The sequence below is a fragment of the Nicotiana tabacum genome, chromosome 23 (genome assembly GCF_000715075.1).
Source record: "Nicotiana tabacum cultivar K326 chromosome 23, ASM71507v2, whole genome shotgun sequence".
NCBI lineage: Eukaryota > Viridiplantae > Streptophyta > Magnoliopsida > Solanales > Solanaceae > Nicotiana > Nicotiana tabacum.
Genome location: NC_134102.1, coordinates 77,736,011 through 77,755,909, shown reverse-complemented (window position 1 = coordinate 77,755,909; position 19,899 = coordinate 77,736,011). Strand labels below are relative to the sequence as shown.

Here is a 19,899-nt window from a genome sequence, read left to right as displayed (position 1 = left end):
ACTACACTTCTGCACATCTTTTTTGTGCAGATCCAGGTACCGCTTACCAGACCAGGTATCAGTGAGATAGCCAGTACGTGGAGACTTTCAGGTACATCTGTCAGCGTCCGCAGACCTCGGAGTCCCCCTCTATCTTTATTATGTCATTTTCTTTATTTTTATTAGGCTCTGATGTATAGAGATACTTAGCATTTTCTCTTTAGAGCTTGTGACTTATTTCTACCGGATTTTGGGAGTTGTAACTATTTCGATTTGTAGTTCTTATTTATTTCAGATGTTGAGATTGAGTTTCAGTTTTATATTCAGCTGTTCCGCATATTTGTTAGGCTTACCTTGTCTTAGAGACTAGGTGCCGTCACGACATCCTACGTAGGAAAATTGGGGTCGTGACAGTTGTTATTTGTCAATAGAGTTAGCTACTTTTCCAACACACTCGATATAATGTATAACCTAAAACAACATGGGGAAGCATATGTTAAGCAATTAACATACATGAAAAATTTACTAAGAGCACCCAAGAAAACTCACAAGCGTGTGGAGTAGTTCTAGGGGTCACCTCGGCATCATGAGATTGAGTGCATGCAAATTAAAAACTCCAAGAAAAATTAACTAGACTACAAATGAATATTAAGAAGTTTTTCCTCCTTGAACATAGCTAAAAGCCTTTGAAATACCTCATATAGAAATGCTTCAATATGCTTGCGACATCGCAAGAAGGTGGGGCAAATTTGGACCCAAGCATCGAGCTTGAAAAACGGATTTCAGGCTCTAATGCACTTTTCTCTGAGTTCAGTGTATCAGGCGGATCTAGAATTTTAAGTTTATGAGTTTCTATAACAATCTCAATTTAATATACAACAATTGTAGAATTTACGATCATATATTTATTTATATTTAATGAATTTCTTAATAATATATATGGTATAATTAAAAATTGGCCATAAAAATTACCGGATTCACGTCAAACCTATAGGTTCCGCTTTAGATCCGCCCATTAGTGTGTGGCTTTGACTGACCTCAAAAGACACAACTCAGTGCATGTGATGGCCATAAAAGGAGGACTCGGGACTACTCATTGCACCAAAGTTTTGGGCCGGAAGCTTGCAATGTGACGCGCTGGAGCTCGCCACGACACGCTTGGCTAGGTTTTGCTAACGGATTTGTTTTCAAATTATTTAGTGATTTGCCAAATATCGTACCAATGTAAATATGACTTAGAATCATTTTTAATCAATTTTTGATGATATTGGAATAATATCTGAGAGATGAATAACTTTCTCCTTAGTTCTTTGTTGGGTTGCTTGATCTTCATAAGCTAATCAATTTGTTGTTAGCGATGGCATTTATTTGCTCACCTGAAAATTGTTATTTAAGCAAATTCCTTCAAAAGCAAGTGCCCATCCCATTTATCTCTTAAATCAATGGCTCATGCCCTAAACATGTCCTCAAGACCAAGAAAGATCACTTTCACACTGACAATTTTGAAACATCGTGCTTAAATCAACTCAGGTGCCAAGTGCCTTCTAGAATGCCCTCAAAAAGTGCATAAAAATTATGAACTCGATAAAATTTGGAAACACAAATAAGTATAAAATCACTTTTATTGAGACTATCATACTAATTGCATAAGAATACATAGTTTCTGTGTAGCGCACCGCAACATACAATTTTATGCTATGGTAGCTTTCCCTTATTGTGAAATATTTAATAAATCAATACAAACTTCTTTCATTCTATATTTTCTATTTCCCTTTGGGAGTTTCTGATTTTCCACATCAATGATCTCAAAGAATTACTTCTATCAATGATTTACATATCAATATCAAAAGGATGGACATTTGGATCAAAAACACGGTTGTGACAAGTTTTATCACAAGGGTAAGGGCAATCAATCTTCTGGAATGAATTTTTGTCGAAGAACCAGTCTCCGAGTGCTATGGCAATTGTCTGCAGAAGAGAAATTTTTACCACAGTCAGTGGTTCTCCACGATAGGACACTAAGAATGAATGGTCTACGCCGACAAGAAGTAAAAACTAAGAACTTTTACATGTCAATAACCGGAATGTGAAATGAATAAGTTAGAGTTGAGTTAATTGTTTACCTTGTTAGCTAACTTAGGAGAATCAGCCCTGAACCATGTTTCTTGAACTTCAGTTTGACAATGTGCATAGCATGAGTTGATAAAATACCCTCTTGATGAAGAAGGACCAAGTGCAATTAATGCTCTCAGAAATCCCAATCTAAAACCTGAGGAATGAGTCTAACTGTCAGACATCATGAACAAAAAGCTCTTCATGAAATGTATTTTTTCGCGCGTTCTGCAGCTCATGAAGTGTCATTTCTATTTTAGAATGAAAGCATTAACAGCATATCTTATCACCTAAAATCCAAATTCAACAAAGAGGTATTGAGGGCTTAGAGTCTTGACCTTGCATAGTTTGAAGCTGCCTGGAAGAGCATCTCAGTATGTCAAGTTTGCAGTTGCGCCAGACCCCACGGGGATCAGCAACACTAGGAGCCAAAATGTTCTTTATCTGAATTCAAATAATATTAAGTCAGGAAGAGAAAGTAACTCCACTCTGCTTTATACATTCATCGATATTCAGGTCGTACAAACTTATCGGATAAACAAGTAAATTTTTTCTTTGCACTGTGCTTATGTTGGACATATACAGATACTAAAGTCCCGCAATCAGAAATCTTTTCGCTTTAGTGACATATACAGATACTAAAGTCCAACAATGTACATGATTTCTTAAGCAGAAGAGTACATAATGGCAAATCAATTAAATTGTTTGCATTCCTTAAAAGCGTTACCTACAATGTGACTTGTTCCATTATGTTTCCCCCCATCGTCTTAGAATAAACACACATGGAAAGCAGTTTTGGTCTATTCTTTTAGTACAAGGGAGCTAACTTGTCTCATGTCTTAGGCAATCTGCTGAGTTCAGGGTCTTGAAAGGACAATCTCCATATCAAGCATAGGAACTTTAAATTATCACATCAGTATCCAAAAGCATGCTGACCTACTCAAACATCATATCTACCTCTAACAGTTTTAGGTGAGTTATTGTATCATTTAACTAATACATCACAACAACACAGAAAGGCGATGTTCTCAAGATCTAAAATAGGCAAAAATTACAAAACAATCAAGGATTGAAATAGAGCAGAGTAGCGAAGTTCAGAAATGCTCTTACCTGCCAGGAATCATAGGCTGCATTAACTAGAAAAAGTGGTGTCCGCACGTGTTGAGCAACATTTTGCGGGAAAAAACACTGCAAGATTATTGGATTATTAGCATAACATAAACTAAAGTAAAAGGCACAACAAATATTATGAAAGTGACTGCTCTTACCAAATTTGGTTTCAATCTTGAGGTACATGATGGCGGCAGATTCTTGGCAGAACCCTGAAGCCAAAATAAGGTAAAATGAAAATGACATTTATGTAAAATTTCTCCATTGACTTTACTATTTCTTCTTTTTCTAAGCACAATTACTGTTGGAAAATTGAAGTTCCTTGAATATGAGATAAAAAATTACAGATTTTCAATATTTTTATTCACCAAACAGACGACGACAACAACAACAACAACAACCCAGTGAGTTCCCACAAGATTTTTTTTCACCAAACAGAAAAGAAAAGAAAAAGATGACTTAACAATGTACAGGATGTTCACATTATAAATAACAATTGGCAGTGGCATATCCCGCAGATGAAAGAAATAAAATGTAGAGCTAATGGAACTCTCATGAGAAGGATGTTAAAAGAAGCATACATGTAATCTGACAACATCTCCAAAGAACTCTTCAATATGAGGTGCACCAGAAATATCTTTCCTGCAATAAAGCGGAAAATTTTAGTTAAAATTCTTGAAAGTCTGGCTAACACCAGGATATTACCATACTATTGGAATGCTTACACATTGATAAAATAACCAGCATCTGAAAAACACTTTACTTTAGCACCCATTGGTAGGAGCGCCTTGAAGCTGTCACAATGTAAAATTGAAGTCAATCCGCCAGCTGAACATCCAGACAGAATAGCCTACCATTAGAACTTGATTTGTGAGCCAGTAAACAACAGTAGAGTATTGTCTAAGCATCTGAGAAAGAGAGAAAAGAGGCAGAAAAGGCTATACATTTTCAGCATTCTTCATTCCTTTTGCCAACAAATCCTCCATAACAGCAAGAAAAACTCTTGCCCCTCTGAAGTGAAGATTAGTAATCTGATATTATTAAGGATGCTCATCAGAATCACAATAATAAGTCAAGTGGATGATTTTAATCTCCAAGATATTTTTTATGAGATCATGAGAGAATCGTAGATTTGGACGAATCAAGAGTTTCAGTGTTAAATTAAAATTACCGGATTGACTGCTTGAACATCACCGGTGAAGGATGATCCATCGCAATACCTAATCTTTACTCTGTTCCAGTTATAGAAGTCTACAATTTTCAAATAAGATTTCAGAGAGGAAAATTATTATTCATGAGAGCCATCAATATAAAAACAGGTGAAGCTCTACCTGGATTAAACTGAGGCTTGTTGCTTAGAATCCCCGAGAAAGCAAGTTGTTTTACCATCTGTTTGGACGATCCCAAGCGAGTATTCTTACGAGAAAGGCAAGTGGTGACATTATTGCACCAACCTCCTCCCTGAAAATAGAATTTTTCAATGTTGAAAATAGATATCAAATACATCTTGTCCCTACAACATTCAATTGAGATATTTTAACACTTTTCTCCAAAATATCATCTTCAAATATTCTTCAGAGTTGTACCCTTAGCAACAATAACAACAACAACCCAGTAGAATCCCACTAATTGAGTCTGGGATGGTAGAGTATACGCAGACCTTACCCCTATCCCGGGGGTAAGGAGGCTATTTTCGGGAGACTCTCGGCTCAATAGACGAGACAATAATATCAGAAAAGGGTACAACCATGTTGTACCCTTAGCAACATGGTTGGTAAATGTTATTCAGATCATAAAGCCTCATAATCATATTATAAGCGTTCCCTCAGATTTTTCATGCATCATTTGCTTGTTTTTGTTTTCACTAATCACTAGCAAAAACTCTATTAAGTTGATGATTAATAATTGAATTGGGATTTATGTTGCTCAGACTCTTTAAAAATACCGGTTGCCTGTCACATATTCCAAAAGAAGTGCATATTTGGAGGATCCGACACGAGTGCGGCAGCATTTTTGGAGAGTCCGACCACCATAGATAATAGATTGGGATAAAAATATGATTAGACAAGCCTAATTATCTAACTTGTCATATAAAATGTGCAAACTGAAACAAAATTATAGTGGGTATACAAACCTCCATTTGGATTAACCAACTATTAACCCCTGTACCAAATCCTTTGTCATGATGATATGCGGGTGAACTCCCATCCAAACATACTGCAAACACATCAATAATGGCATAAAAAATTCAACACATTTCCACATTCATAGTCTTTGTTTAATTTGAAACCAAAAGGAAAACAAAAAAATTCTGACCTGCTCCTTTTGCCATCCCACTCAAAAGGTAAGTAATATTAACAAACAGCCCTTCAGTTCTAAAAATCATCGACAAAGTAAGTAATGAATATATCCATTGTTTCACTTTCACACTCCCATTTACCATTCTGCAAATCATTTTATTTAAAACAAAAATATTATCAGCGAAATACACAAATAACTTTTAAAGCAGAGCTGCAGCTAAACAGAGCAAACTGACTAATTACAAACAAGTAACTTATAAAGTATTAACACATCCCAATTAGAGAAAGATTAAAACTTTATACAAATAAATGCGTTTTCCCATATTTAGTATCAAGATTAATGTCATTCAGAATAAATAAATAAAAACCATGATAGAGAAAGTGTCATTAACTAATACTCCTAAAACCCTTTTATGAGAATAAATAAAACTCAAGATTTGAAAATAAAGTACCTGAAAATGGCAATGAAGAGATTGAGAAAATCTCCAAAATGGAATTACTTGGAACGAAATTTTACGCTGAACCCAGTTCAGTGTTCTTATTTATGGAGCTAAAATAAGCTCTAACACCAAATGTAGGTGTATAAACTAAAAACTATATATTATAAATGTAAAAAGAAGAAAAGAATCCAAGAAAATAAATACATGATCCAAGTTCTTAATGCTAGCTTTTTTGTTTGAAATAAGGAAAAGGTTTTTATAGAAGTGAATTTGCAAACGCAGAACCCAAGAAATAAAGAAGCAGCCGACACTTATTCGCTGAGAAATTTTAGAGGTGATTTTTATATTTTTTTAATATACTTAATATAATTGTTTTTTGTTTTGTTTGTTCGAGTGGCTGTTTTCCATTGGCTGCTGTGACAACAGACATGCTTCTTGGTAAGATTTGGCGTGACCCGACCCGACCCGAGTAGTATTTGCAAATGCCTATAACGATTCCTATCGTTTTACGCGCTACACATTGAATATATCCGAATGGCAGTTAAGGAGCAAGATCGAGAGAGACATCAGTTTATGTTTTCTTGCTTTATTTTTCTTTAATTTCTTTAGCGTAATTACACGTAAGGTAACTATACATTCGAATTTTTTTTAAACCAGAAAAAACTGGAATATTTTTAAAACACCCATTTTAGGTAGAACTCTAAATACCCTTTCTATTTTATTTTATAAAACATCCTCCATATGATAATGTGATTAGAGGCAGAATCACGTTTTGATGAATTCTAGACTTGTTATTGAATGCATAATTTGTCTTTAGTTATTAAATTCGTAATTAATTATATAGATATAAATAGATTTTTTAATATAAATACAAATACTAAGCAAATATTTATTGGGTTTGTTCGAATCCGTGTCATAATGCTGAATAATAATTTAGAGAAATGAACATAATAAAAAATAGAGAGAGTAGTCGAATCCTCATTTTGTAAGTAAACTAACATCTGAAGTAAAAATGAAAAGTCTGGTACCTCTTGCTCTTTTGGCAAACTTTTTTCAATATGCCAAACTGAGCCGAAACGTGAAAGTATATCACTTCTAATTCTCTTTCACCAACGACTAGCAATAATTTATTGTATTTCATTCAAATGAGTAAATCATACATTTCCGTTACCTTCTTATTTCGACGGGTTCATCTTCTCCCATTTCTTCAATTAGACTTTCTAAAATCAAAATGTTTCGCGGACACGGCGTAAGAATTTATAATTGAATCAAAAAAATTAATTTTAATGATTAATATTTAAAATAAAAATGCAAATCATTTAATCATAATTAACTGCTCCCTCCGGTCTATTTTAATTGATTTTTTTGACTATTTTTACGTATATTAATAAATTCACCTATTAGCATTAATTAACAATAAAATTGATTATATTAACCTTAATTTGTTCATTGGATATATAACAAATACTTCTAGGTTATTCACTTCAAAGGCAACTTTGAAAAAAAAAATTAATTCCTTCTTAAAAATTTAAAAAAATTATATATTATAAACCATAAAAAAGGTTTAATTATCAATTAAAGTGAAATTAATTTACCGGTTATAACTTTGCCCCTAGGTTGGTTGAGAAGAAATTAGATGGACACGAGAATGGCGGTGATTAATTAAGGCAAAAGATAGCATAAATACACTTGATAGTTAAGAGGTCAGCTGTCACTCACCTAGAGGACGACCCTTTTAGGTGCATCACCTTTTCGGCGCGTAAATTTCACGACGAGATTTAAGAAATGTTTGTTTATTGTCAAAGAAAGAATACCTTTTTTTCTTTTTAGGGGGTTCCTTTGCTCACTTTTACCCAACCATAAAGACAATCCCCTTGTTTTATATACGTTTTCACCTTTTTAAATTTTAATGCTTTGGAAAGGGTGGGTCGAGCAGTGTGTCCTAGGTAGGGTTGTGAATCGGTTAGGTCGGATCGGATCGGATCGGATCGGTTTTAGCATATTTAGCATTGTAAATTTGGATCGAATTTTAAAGTTTGGATCGAATAAATATTTTAAATTTTCTGATCGGATTGTAAGACTACTGCTCTTTTTAAGGCCAATGTTATTCATCATTGTATTAAATTGAAACACAACAAATGTCTTTCATAACAATAGACAAATCAAAAGTTTCATTGCAAAATAAAATAGACTGAAATTCCAAATAAATCTAATAAGTGAGAGGCGTCGTTGTCTGTCGATAGCAAGGAGAGACTGAGAAAGAGACACAGAAGTAAGACTTAAGAGAAACGGACAGAGCAATCTAAAGAGAGGTTAGAAAGAGACTTCGATATAAACTAAGAAAAGAAGAGTCTAAGAGAGATGAATAAAATGGGAAGACTTAACCCTAAAATGTAAGTCTAATATTTATACATATTCATATAATTCGAATTTCGAGTAGGATTGAATTAAATTATACCAATCCGAATCCGATCTGAATATCCGAACTTTTAAAAAATCCAACCCATATCCATGAGAATATTCGAAATCTAAAATTCGAAAATCCGAATAAAGTGGATCAGTTCGAATTCTCGGATATTCAATCCAAATCCATAGCCCTAGCCCTAGCCCTAGGTGTTTCGTTGTCTCGTTTTGATGGAGCATTTGTCATTTGTAAATTACATGTATAATAAATGATTAATTTAAGGGCTTTTTCACCTCCAACAACTGCTAGGAATTCCAATGGCCTAAGTTAAGAATAACATTTGAATTATTCTTATTTCAATTAGCTTCTACGTACTCTTTATGTGTCTTTGGACCAGATCCAATCGAAATTGTAGCATTGAGTTCATGTGTGGGCTGCTGCAAGAGGTTTTGTTTTTCATTTCTCTCTAAAGAGCAAGATAACTACTTCCGTTTTAGCCTATTCTTATTCTCATTTTACTTTTAATAGAAGTTCCTTATGGAATTCCAAAAAACTCTGATTTTGTTGATGCATTGTGTTTGGTACGACAAAAATATTTTCCGAAAAATATTTTTTAATTTATTCATGTTTGGTTAACTTAAATGCTTTGAAAAATATTTTTCTCATGAACTCATATTCCTCCAATTATAGGTGAATGTTTTTCCTATTAAGAGAAGAAAAAATATTTTTCAAAATTCATTTTCAACCTTCCCCGCCTTATTCTCTATTCCCACCAACCCCCACTACTCTTGCAGAAAGAGTACTTTCTTTTTCAACCAAAAAAAGAGTATTTTCTTTTTAGTTACGAAGCCAAAATTTCAACGTTATTTTTGCGTGAAAAAGTAAAGCAGCATATTAGTTCCTTTGGGTTTATATGAATTTTTAAAAGAATAATTTAATTCTTGAAGATAATTGAGTCTAGAAAATGTTGGGTATTTTGGGGTATGGGGAGGGAGGGATCATGGAAAATATGGGATTTAGGGAAAGGGGTGAGAAGAGTAGTATAAAAAATTATTTTCCTAAGAAAATATTTTCTACTCTCTAACCAAACACTAGAAAATATTTTTCGGAAACAAATTTTCGATCATCAACCAAACAAGAGAAAATAAGTAATAAAATCACTCATTTTCCAAAAAAAACATACTTAGAAAAATATTTTCCATGAAAAATATTTTCCTTCGTACCAAACACACCCTTAGTATTAATGTATTTGCTTAGGTTCTCGTTATTCAAACGCAGCCCGCGCAGGTAGTTAGATGGTCACATATATTTTAAAAAACATATTAATATAATATAGGTTCCATATTAAGAATTTTCATACATATAAAATTAACATCTGGATGCTAGGTTCAAACTCCCGCTTCCAAAATTAAGTTATTTGGCCAGCGATCAATTATTGGTCCTATTGTATAGGGTAAAATAAGTTTTGTTAAGTGATCGGACAAGAGAGTGACACATCGAACCGAATACAAAAGATAGCTAAAACAGAAGGCAACTATTTTGTCTGTTACCAGAAAGAATGGTGTTTATAAAGATGAAATAAATGTCTGCCACCCGGTAGCATTTAATGAAGAATATTCTACAGCATTTAATACACCGCTCGCTATAAAGAATTTGACATTCATGCCCGTCGTTACACATTCTTCAATGGCCCTCATAATTGATATTAAAGAAGGGCTTGATCATAGGACCTTGTTCTCTAGGTGCAGTTATAAATAGTTAGCTCTATTATCGTTGTAGATGACACGAATTTTCTGGCAAACTTACGCTATAATCTATTCAAAGTTTAATACCATTTTATCTTTTTGCTCCTTGATTTCATTGTTGTTGTGCCTGAAGACCTTACTGCTTCTGGAACTACTATTTCTGCTATTTTATCACCATCTTAAGTCTAAGTATTGTATATTTATTTAATTCTTCTATTATTTCAGGATCAAATTAATTCATTTGTCTAGAAACCACGTATAAATTAAACTGTACCATTTTACGGGTAAACAGTTTGGCGCCCACCGTGGGGCCTAGATAATCGTGTAATTAAATTGGTCCTTGCCTCTTTTACTAACGTGCTTTGATTATTTGTTCTTAGAAAAAATTCATAGAAAATGGTAGATAATGGTGTTAATAATACACACAATCTTGAGGCCCAAGGAGACCAACCTCAGCATGAAGATTCAATCAGTGATACCCGCAATGAGGGAAGCGATACCACGGCAGTCCACAACAGACGGTACCCACGACATGTTCGGGAGGTGACTCCCGATGATGCTGAAGAGGAACATGTCGTTGAAGCGGTGAGGGTCCTGCAGGAACAACAAGAGGTCATCCTAGGCCATCTCACATGGCAGGATAAGGTTATGACAGAAATAAAGAAGGCGTTATCGGGTGCTTCCAATAACGCGAACGGACGAGGTCCAGTTCCTCCCGGTGCTCCCGCAAGTCAAAAAACGCAGAGGGTCGACAACAACACCCCGATGGGCGAGGTCGGCTTCGATGGGGCCAGGAGGAACGGATCCGGTCACAACAACGAGAGTGATCCCTTCAAAAGTGAACTCTTGCAGTTTATGAGGGAAGTAAACGCCTGCATGGACCAAATTCCGGGTGCACCACCGGTGCTGAAATAACCGGACTCAAAGAAGTATACCCAACTACCGTACAAACAAAGTGCGGCACCAGAATTGATCCTGAAGCAGTTTAAAATGCCCAATATGCCAAAATATGATGGGATTTCGGACCCTCAGGAGCATATTACCATCTATACAACGGTGGTGAAAGGGAACGATTTAGCTCCCCACGAGATCGAATCAGTTTTGCTAAGGAAATTTGGAGAGACTCTCACGGAGCCTTGACGTGGTATTCACTGTTGTCCGAACATTTTATGGATGTTTTTGAAATGCTCGCGGATTCTTTCATTGAGGCCCATGTCGGGGCCAGATAGGTCCACGCCTGAAAGGCCTACATATTCAGAATTGCACAAGGAGAGTTCGAGTTGCTGCGGGAATTTGTCACGCGATTCCAGAAGGATAGAATGTTGCTCCCGGTTGTTTCGGGTGAATGGGCAGCTAAAGCATTCACCAAGAGTTTGAATCTAAGAAGTTCTGATGCTTCCCAAAAATTGAATGAAAGCTTGCTCGAGTTCCAACGACGACTTGGGCGGATGTTCACAACCGGTACGAGTCCAAGATAAGATTGAGGAAGATCAGCTCGACTTCCTAGCGCCGGTTAAAGGTCGGGAGAAGAATAAAGAGAAATCAAAAGACAATTTCGACACAGATAGACGATATTCGAGGGGCTGGATTTATGCCTTATGAACGGGCTGAAGGATGCGGTAGAGGTTTTCGGGCGCAGACAGGTTCGCTACTGATAGAAGAACTTACCACAGTCGAAACAACAGATCGTGCAGGACAAGGAAGCATCAGGTTCTCGAGATCCTTCCTATCCCAGACTTTCAAAATACAACTTCAACGTTAGTGTAGTAAAGTTGGTATCGGCTATGAGGAACATTAAAGAAGCACGGTTTCTGAAGCCGATGAGTTCAGATCCTAGCCTGAGGGATCTTAATTTGAGGTGTGAATACCACGGGACAAACGGCCAGCGAACTGGGGACTGCCAACATCTACGTGAAGAAGTGGCGACACTACTAAACAATGGCCATCTTAGGGTGCTCCCGCAAGTCAAACAATGCAGAGGGTTGACAACAGCACATCGAGGGGCGAGGTCGGCTTCGATGGGGCCAGGGAGAATAGATCCGGTCACAACAACGAGAGTGATCCCTTCAAAAGCGAACTCTTGCGATTTATGAGGGAAGTAAACGCCCGCATTGACCAAATACCGGGTGCACCACCGGTGCTGAAAGGACCGGACTCAAAGAAGTATACCCAACTACCGCACAAACCGAGCGCGGCACCAGAATTGATCCCGATGCAGTTTAAAATGCCCGGCGTGCTAAAATATGATGGGACTTCGGACCCTCAAGATCATATTACCACCTATACAATAGCGGTGAAAGGGAATGATTTATCTCCCAACGAGATCGAATCAGTTTTCCTAAGGAAATTCGGAGAGACACTCACGAGGGGAGCCTTGATGTGGTATTCAACAGTCCAAACATTCCATAGATTCCTTTGAAATGCTCGCGGATTCTTTCATTGAGGCCCATGCAGGGGCTAGAAAGGTGCAGGCCTGAAAGGCTGACATATTTAGAATTGCAAAAGGAGAGTTCGAGTTGCTGTGGGAATTCGTCACCCGATTCCAGAAGGAAAGAATGTTGCTCCCGGTTGTTCTAGATGAATGGGCGGCTAAAGCATTCACCAAGGTTTGAATCTGAGAAGTTCTTTTGCTTCCCGAAAATTGAAGGAATGCGTGCTCGAGTTCTAAGCGACGACTTGGGCTGATGTTCACAATCGGTACGAGTCCAGGATAAGGATTGAGTAAGATCAGCTCGGCTTCCTAACATCGGTTAAAGGTCGGGAGAAGAAGAAAAAGAAATCAAAAGACGATTTCGACACAGATAGACGATCGTCGGGGGGGCTGTTTTTCCCTTATGAACGGGCTGAAGGACGCGGTAGAGGTTTTCGGGTGGCAAACAGGTACGCTACCGATAGAAGAATTGACCACGGCCGAAACAACAGATCGCTATAGGACAAGGAAGCATCAGGTTCTCAAGATCCTTCCTATCCCAGACTTTCATAATACAACTTCAACGTCAGTGTAGTAGAGTTGGTATCAGCAATGAGGAACATTAAAGAAGCACGGTTTCCGAAGCGATGAGGTATGATCCCAGCCAGAGGGATCCTAATTTGTGGTGAGAATACCACGGGACAAAGGGCCACCGAAATGGGGACTGCCGACATCCACTTGAAGAGGTGGCGACACTACTAAAAAATGGCCATCTTAGGGAATTTTTAAGTGACCGAGCCAAAAACAATTGCGGAACCATGATAACACGAAGCCTTCAAAAGCAGTAGAAGACCCCCCACGCCAGATGATCAACATGATTTTCGGGGGGGGGGGGGAACGAAATTAACGGGATTACCTTCTCGGCAGCAAAAAAGATGAAGGTAACACTAACCCACGGCAAGAGGCTCTGGGAGGTCGCTGAGGACGACATCACTTTCACGGAGGAAGACACAGACGAATTGTTGCTACCACACAATGATGTATTGGTAATTTCTTTAAATGTATTAGATTTAAAAATCAAACGTGTTCGGGTGGATCCATGGAGTTCGGCCAATATCATACAATTGAGGATTTTGGAGCAATCCAAGCTTACCAGAAGCATCATTCCGGCCACAAAACTCCTCGTCGGGTTCAACCTTGCAAGCGTGACAACCCAGGAAGAGATCCTGCTACCCACAAATGCCGAGGGGGTGATAAAGACGACCCTTTTCAAGGTTGTGGATAGAGATATGGGTTACAACATTATTCTGGGAAGACCATGGTTGTACGAGATAAAAGTTGTACCATCAACGTATCATCAGTTGCTGAAATTCCTAACTCCCGAGGGGATTAAACAGATAAAAGGCGACCAACTGGCGAGAAGGGAGATGAATGCGATTTCGGTCTCCAATAGCAAAGGGAAGGAGCATGCGGCATAGCAATTACAGGAACCGGCGCCTGCTCCCGAATCAAGTGAAGTAAACTAGGGAGAAGAAACGTCGGAACCTTATCAAGTGCCAAGACATTTCTAGGTACCAGAAGAGACGGACGGAACAAAGTCCATAGTGGAAGAACTTGAACAACTCGCATTGTTTGAAAAGCTCTTGGAGAGGAAATTCCACTTGGGGACAGGACTGCACCCCGACCTCAGGTCTGGATTTATTGAATTTCTTAAGTTTAATGCCGATTATTTTGCGTGGTCGCACGCGGATATGACAGGTATCCTGACGGGAGTGTCTGTGCATGATCTAAGCTTGGATCCCAGCATTCCTTTGGTAAGATAAAAGAAAGGTCCAATTGCCGAGGCCAGAAATAAATTCGTTAAAGAAGAGGTAACTCGCTTACTTGATATCGGTTCGATCCGAGAGCTAAAGTATCCAGACTGGCTAGCTAACATAGTAGTGGTTCCTAAGAAGAACAATAAATTTCGCATGTGCGTAAACTATAAGGACTTGAATATGGCGCGCCCAAAGGACTCGTTCCCACTGCCAGACATCGATCAAATGATTGATGCGATGGGCGGGCACGAGTTAATGAGTTTCCTCGATGCTTACTCTGGGTATAACAAAATTAAGATGAATCTAGAGGATCAGGGAAAGACTTCATTCATAACAAACTTTGGTACATACTGCTATAATGTGATGCCCTTCAGGCTAAAGAACGCCGGAGCCACTTATCAGCGGCTCGTAAACAAGATGTTTGAAAAACAAATAAGGAAAACCATGGAAGTTTATATAGACGATATGTTTATTAAATCTTTGAACACAGGTGATCATCTTAAGTACTTGCAAGAAACTTTTGACATCCTAAGGAAGCATAACATGAAACTTAATCCCGAGAAGTGTGCGTTCGGGGTCAACTCCAGCAAATTCCTAGGATTTCTGGTGTCACAAATGGGGATTGAGGTAAATCCCGATAAAATCAAAGCCATAAAAGATATCCCGGACCAGATATCAATCATTAAAAAGGTTCAAAGGCTCACATGGAGATTGATCGCTTTGAGCAGGTTCATTTCCCGGTCATCAAAGAAATGCCATCATTTCTTCTCTACTCAAAAAAAAGAATAACTTCGAGTGGACGCCGGAATGCCAGTAGGCTTTGAGGGATTTGAAAAAGTACTTGTCAAGCCCCTCGTTACTATCAAAGCCGGAGGAAGGAGAAAAATTATTAATCTACCTAGCAGTCTCGGAGGTAGAGGTAAGCGCCGTTTTAGTCTGTGAGGATGAAGGTACGCAATCTTCCATTTATTACGTGAGTAGAATTTTAACGGAAGCAGAAACTCGATACCCGCATTTGGAAAAGTTGGCCTTAGCTCTCGTAGTTGCCGCTTAGAAGCTAAGGCCTTACTTCCAATGTGATGACCCGAAAGGTTATCTTTCAATTTAATATTTATTTATATGTTATGAATCCTAAAATAGCGCCATTAAACATTCCTCGACTTGTGTGCGCTGTCCATAAATTTTTCGAAAAGTTTTTATGTGAAAAGTTAATTAAAATGTGAAATAGTGCTTTAAAACAAGCTTAAGTTGACTTCGGTCAATATTTTGAGAAAATAGACCCGGATCAGTATTTTGATTGTTCTGGTAGGTCCGTATCATGATTTGGGACTTGAGCGTATGCCCGGAATCGAATTCGGAGGTCCCTAGCTTGAGTTATCGCCATTTATCGAAAATTGAAAGTTTGAAAGCTTAAAGATTTCAAAGTTTGACCACAAATTGACTTCTATTGATATCGGGCTCGGATTTTGATTCCAAAAGTTAAAATAGTTCTGTTATGTCATTTATGACTTGTGCGCCAAATTTGAAATTATTCCGGATTCATTTAATTCGTTTCGGCGCGAGTTTTGTAAAGTGAAAATTTCATAAACTCGTAAGTTCTAATCGAGGTGTTAATTGTAATTTCGATGTTATTTGACGTGATTTGAGACTCCGAGTAAGTCCGTGTTATGTTACGAAACTGGTTGGTATAATTGGACGAGGTCCCGAGTGGCTGACGTGTTTCAGACCATTTTGGAAAAAATTTGTAGGTCTAGTTCTAGTATTTCGCACCTGCGACTTTTGGAGTGCAGGTGCGCCCCCGCTTCTGTGTGGAAAATTCCGCTTCTGCGACCTGAGCATTGGAACGATGTTCCGCTTCTGCGGAGTAATGTTGCGCAGATGCGCAATCGCTTCTGCGAAGGGAGGACCGCTTATGCGGTTAGCTCGTTGCTTCTGCGGTGTCGCAAGTGCGACACTCCTTGCGCATGTGAGGCAACTGGCCTAGCAGCCTAGCATCACAAATGCGAGCCTTGTCTCACAAATATGAGTCCACAGATGCGAAAATAATGTCCACAGATACGAAAATGCTGGACAGAATACATAAAATTGGGTGTTAGCCATTTTTACTCATTTTTGAGTTTTGAGTCTCTGATTTGGGCGATTCCAAAGGGGCTTTCCACGGCTTCAACTTGCGTAAGTGTTCTATAACCGAAAGTGATTATATTTCATAAATCCATGCTTATATTCATCGTTTATTTAGGATTTAGATGGAAAAAATTGGAGTTTTTATAAAACCTTTCAAAAACGGAAATTTAGGATTTGAAAGACAATCCGATGTCGGAATTTGATAATTTTAGTATGGTTGAACTCATATTGGAACGGGTGTTCGGATTCTATGATATTTCGTCGGGTTCCATAAAGTGGGCCCCATGTTGACTTTTGATTGACTTTTCCGAAAATGATTTAAATTAAGTCTCTTTTGAACTATGAATAGTTTCTAAAGCTCAAATTGAATTATTGGTAAATAATTTGCTATGTTTGATTGGTTCGAAGAATAACTCAAAAGAAAAAGCCGTGGTCGAATGATCACTTGAAATTGCGAAATAAGGTAAGTGTCGTGGTTAACCTTGACTTGAGGGAATAGAACCCTTGAATTTATTTTGTTACGTAAATTTAATGTGTAACGACGTATAGGCGAGGTGACGAGTGTCTATATGTCGTCAAATTTATTATTTGCATATTTATTTAAAAATCATAAATTATTTTAAATCATGAATTAAATAGTATATTAATTATTTCTCTCATATTCCTTGTCCAATATTATGTCTTGAATTCATGTTATAATTGTTACCTGCTTATTTTACTTATGTGTCTTAATTGCTACTTGATATTTAGCATATTAAATATAAAATTGCCTATTTTCTCCCTGATTTCCATAATTAATTGCTACTTGTCATTACTTATTTCCTACATAAATCATAATCATTGTATGCCTTGTTGCCTAATAAATTCTTATTTAATGTGATATTTATTGGAATATTTTTACATTTAAGAATTGTTAAATTATATTGTTGGAGCGGGTTGCACCACACAACAGATTTATTTTAAAGTTTATATTGTTGGAGCGGGTTGCATGCCGCAACAGAATTATTGAAAGTTTATATTGTTGGAGCGGGTTGCACACCGCAACGGAATTTAATTGAATGATTATATTGTTGGATCGGGTTGCACGCCGCAACGAGTTTTATTCTAAGTTTATATTGTTGGAGTGAGTTGCACGCCGCAACAGAATTTAATTGAAAGATTATATTGTTGGATCGGGTTGCACGCCGCAACAAGATTTATTCTGAGTTTATATTATTGGAGCGGGTTGCACGCCACAATGGAAATTAATTGAAGATTTATGACTGTTGGATTGACTTTAATTATTGATATGATTTACCGGTCTTACTTCTTTTCCCGTTATTATTATTATTATTGCGTACAGGTTAATGTAAGCAACCTGCCTTAGCCTCGTCACTACTTCGTCGAGGTTAGGCTCAGCACTTACAGAGTACATGGGGTCGGTTGTACTCATACTACACTCTGCACTTCTTGTGCAGATACCGGAGTTGGTCCCAGCAGCGTACTATAGATTTGCTCAGATTCAGCTATCATGGGAGACTTGAGGTGTAAATGCACAACGTTCACAGCTCTGAAGTCTCCTTTTACCTTATCTTAGTTGTGTGCTTTCTTTCAGACAACTTTATTTTTATTCAGACCTTTGTTTGTATTATTCTAGAAGTTTGTGTACTTGTGACTCCAGTTCTGGGATTGTATTTAGACATCGTTATCATTTTGGCTTGTTTACTTTAATTCAGACATTATTCCAGTTGTTTGGCCTCTTTACTATTTAATTAAAACGAATTGTTAAAAATGAGTAAAATTATTCTAACTTTATTTTGCCTAGCAAGGGAAATGTTAGGTGCCATCACGGTCCCGAAGGTGGAAATTTTGGGTCGTTACAAGGTTGTATCAGATCACTAGGTTACTTAGGTCTCACAAGTCACGAGCAAGCTTAGTAGAGTCTGAAGGATCGGTACGAAGACGTCTGTACTTAGCTTCCAGAGGCTATGAAGCTTTGTAACAATATCACTTCTTTCTTATTCTGTTGTGTGATTTTATTCTATCATCGATGGTTGAACCATTCTATTCTTATTCTCTCACAGATGGCGAGAACGTGTAATACATCTACCGACGGACAGGGGCCAAAGCCCCTGGTGGCATTTATGGCCAGGGGTAGAGTCTGAGGCTAAGGTCGTGCCAGAGGCCGAGGTAGAGGCAGAGGTAGAGCTCAGTCTAGAACTTGAGCAGCAACACCTGTTGTAAAACCTCAGTTGGATTTGGGAGCAGAGGTTCCAGCTCCGACAGTACCTGTTGGACCAGTTCAGGTCCCGGAAGGATTCATAGCTACTCTAGTACTTCAGGACGCTCTAGTCCTTTTTTTGAGCCTAATGGAAGGTGTGGCCCCGAATAGTACATTTCCAGTGGCACCAGCCGTCTCACAGGCTAAGGGAGGAGCACAAACTCCCACTACTCTCGCTCCGGAGCAGATATCTCCCCAGTATCAGGCTCCAGCAGTTTTGCCAGTTGGGGTAGCTTAGCCAGTTGTTGTGGCATAGGCTGGTGATAGACCCGCTATGTCTTCTGAGGCCCTATTGAGATTGGACAAGTTTACTAAGCTCTTTCTAGTTCACTTCAGTGGTACACCTACTGAGGACCCATAAGATTATCTTGACCGTTGCCATGAGGTGCTGCAGAACATGGGAATAGTTGAAAGCAACGGAGTCAATTTTGCTATGTTTCAGATGACTGGTTCCGCCAAGAGGTGGTAAAGAGATTATGTATTTACTAGGCCAGTTGATTCACCTGCACTTACCTGGGAGCAGTTCTCATAGCTATTTCTGGAGAAGTTTATTCCTATTACACTGAGAGAGGAATACCGCAGGCAGTTTGAGTGTCTCCAGTAGGGTACTATGACTGTTACCCAGTATGAGACTCGATTTGTGGACTTAGCACGTCATGCCATCTCCTTTCTTCCTACTGAAAAAGGAGAGTGAGGAAATTCATTGATGGACTCACTTATACTATCAGGCTTCAGATAGCCAAGGAGACAAGGAGTGATATTTCCTTCCAGACAGCCGTGAATATTGTTAGGCGGATCGAGTTATTTCGTGCTCAGGAGAGAGGGCCACTGTCAAATAAGAGGCCCCATCATTCCGGTAATTTCAGAGACGCCTCATCTGGAGGCAGAGGTACTTATGGTAGGGGTCATCCTTCCAAGCCATTTTATTCAGCACTTCAGGCATCTCACGGTGCTTGAGAGAGTCATGGTCCTATTATGCCTTACTCTGGACAGCCGACATTTAGTGCACATCTAACTCCTATCAGTGCACCACCGCTCTAGAGTCACTATATCAATTATTCGGCCCGTTCGGGTCAGCTTCAGCTTCAGTAGCCACAACAACAGGATGGGTGTTATGAGTATGGTAACATTGGTCACATCATGAGGTATTGCCCTAGGTTGTCGAGCAATAGATCTCAGCAGGATTCTCGTGCCATCA

General features: G+C 38.3%; 1 protein-coding gene across 1 annotated transcript; it reads right to left on the bottom strand.

Annotated features, from left to right (window-relative positions):
• Positions 1-1,583: 1,583 nt before the first annotated feature.
• LOC107760776 (pectin acetylesterase 8-like) lies at positions 1,584-6,260 on the bottom strand. The gene is made up of 13 exons (XM_016578883.2): positions 5,954-6,260; positions 5,518-5,645; positions 5,336-5,418; positions 4,533-4,662; positions 4,373-4,452; positions 4,146-4,232; positions 3,927-4,051; positions 3,783-3,843; positions 3,360-3,413; positions 3,202-3,279; positions 2,430-2,535; positions 2,103-2,248; positions 1,584-1,947 (listed from the first exon to the last, which is right to left on the bottom strand). The coding sequence occupies exons 2-13, from the start codon at positions 5,642-5,644 to the stop codon at positions 1,810-1,812; spliced, it is 1,215 nt and encodes a 404-aa protein (XP_016434369.2). The 5' UTR covers position 5,645; positions 5,954-6,260; the 3' UTR covers positions 1,584-1,809.
• Between the last annotated feature and the right edge of the window lie 13,639 nt (positions 6,261-19,899).